We start from the raw sequence: 1,137 nt of genomic DNA, 5'->3' as shown, positions 1-1,137 counted from the left end.
TTTTGTGATTTCTCGTTCTGTTTCTTTTTGTTCTTCAATTCTTTGTTGTGAGTCCTTTAGGTCTTCAGTTAGCTCTATTACTCTTCTCTGTAGTGCTGCTGCTTGGTGCTGCAGCTGCAGCCTCTTAGCTGTTTCTTGTCTCAGTCTCCTCTCCGCCTCAGCAGCATCCAACCCACCAGGGGGCCCCTCACCAGTACCAGTACCCTCTTCAGTACCTCGCGGTGTCACTACAGTTGAATTTCCTACAGAAGAGGGGCCCCAAGGGGGCCCCGGGGGCCCCTGGGGGCCCCCCCCTCCATCACCTAAACCCCCCATTGCAACAGCTAGGGCCCCCGCGCATCTCACTAGCTTCTGTGCTGTCTCGACGCATGCAGACATAGCCTGTTGGCTGGTGTCTGGGGGGCCCCCAGGGGCCCCTTGGGGGCCCCCTAGAGGGGCCCCGGGGGCCCCTAGGGACTCAACTGTACCCTCTGGTGATGAGATAGAACTCAGCAACCACCGCTGAAGCTCAGCTGGCAGAGTTCGTGCCAGGGGGTGGGCCAGCAGGGCCTGGAATGTGGGGGATCCTGCATGCAAGTAAACCCTCATACTCCTCTAAAACCCTAAACCCTAAACCCTAAACCCTAGGTGTCTTGAGGGGCTGCGCCAGCCACCGTTGAGCTGTAAGAAAGAACCAGCCGCTCTGCGGCTGTTCAGAAAGTGGGTGGGGCGAGTTTACCTACGGCTTGCGGGTTTAGGGTTTAGCAGTTGAGGGTTTAGGGTTTGGTTGTTGAGGGTTTAGGGTTTAGGGTTTAGGGTTTTTTACCTTTTGTGTGTTCCCACTCGACGTTGACGAACTCCGCCTGCTTGACGGTTCTCTCGAGGTTGCTGCAGAGCTCTTCAAAGGCATCCCAGGGGTCTGTAGCTAGCTGGCTAGCTAGCTGGCTAGCTGGCTGGCTAGCTGGCTGGCTAGCTAGCTGGCTAGCTAGCTGGCTAGCTAGCTGGCTAGCTGGATGGCTAGCTGGATGGCTAGCTGGGACTCGAAGGGCCTGCGCGAGCCGCTGTAGAGGCTGAGAGAAATCCTCCAGAGGGGCAGCACCAATGTTGCTGCTTTCTCTACTTGAACCTGCTGCTGCTGCTGCTGCTGCTGCTGCTGCT

General features: G+C 57.3%; 1 protein-coding gene across 1 annotated transcript in view; it reads right to left on the bottom strand.

Moving 5' to 3' along the window:
* EMH_0034430 (centrosomal protein, putative) overlaps window positions 1–1,137 on the bottom strand; it is a gene marked incomplete at both ends in the record, with an annotated part of 11,073 nt that overhangs the window by 2,282 nt on the left and 7,654 nt on the right. The window contains 2 exons of the mRNA XM_013494868.1: window positions 82–566; window positions 806–877. Of these exons, the coding sequence (XP_013350322.1) occupies window positions 82–566; window positions 806–877 (557 nt within the window). The remainder of the gene's footprint in view (window positions 1–81; window positions 567–805; window positions 878–1,137) is intronic.

Source organism: Eimeria mitis, genomic scaffold, assembly GCF_000499745.2.
Source record: "Eimeria mitis Houghton genomic scaffold, Emh_scaff1314, whole genome shotgun sequence".
Classification (NCBI taxonomy): Eukaryota; Apicomplexa; class Conoidasida; order Eucoccidiorida; family Eimeriidae; genus Eimeria; species Eimeria mitis.
The sequence above is the reverse complement of the archived record's forward strand: the minus strand, read 5'-3'. Positions and strand labels throughout refer to the sequence as shown.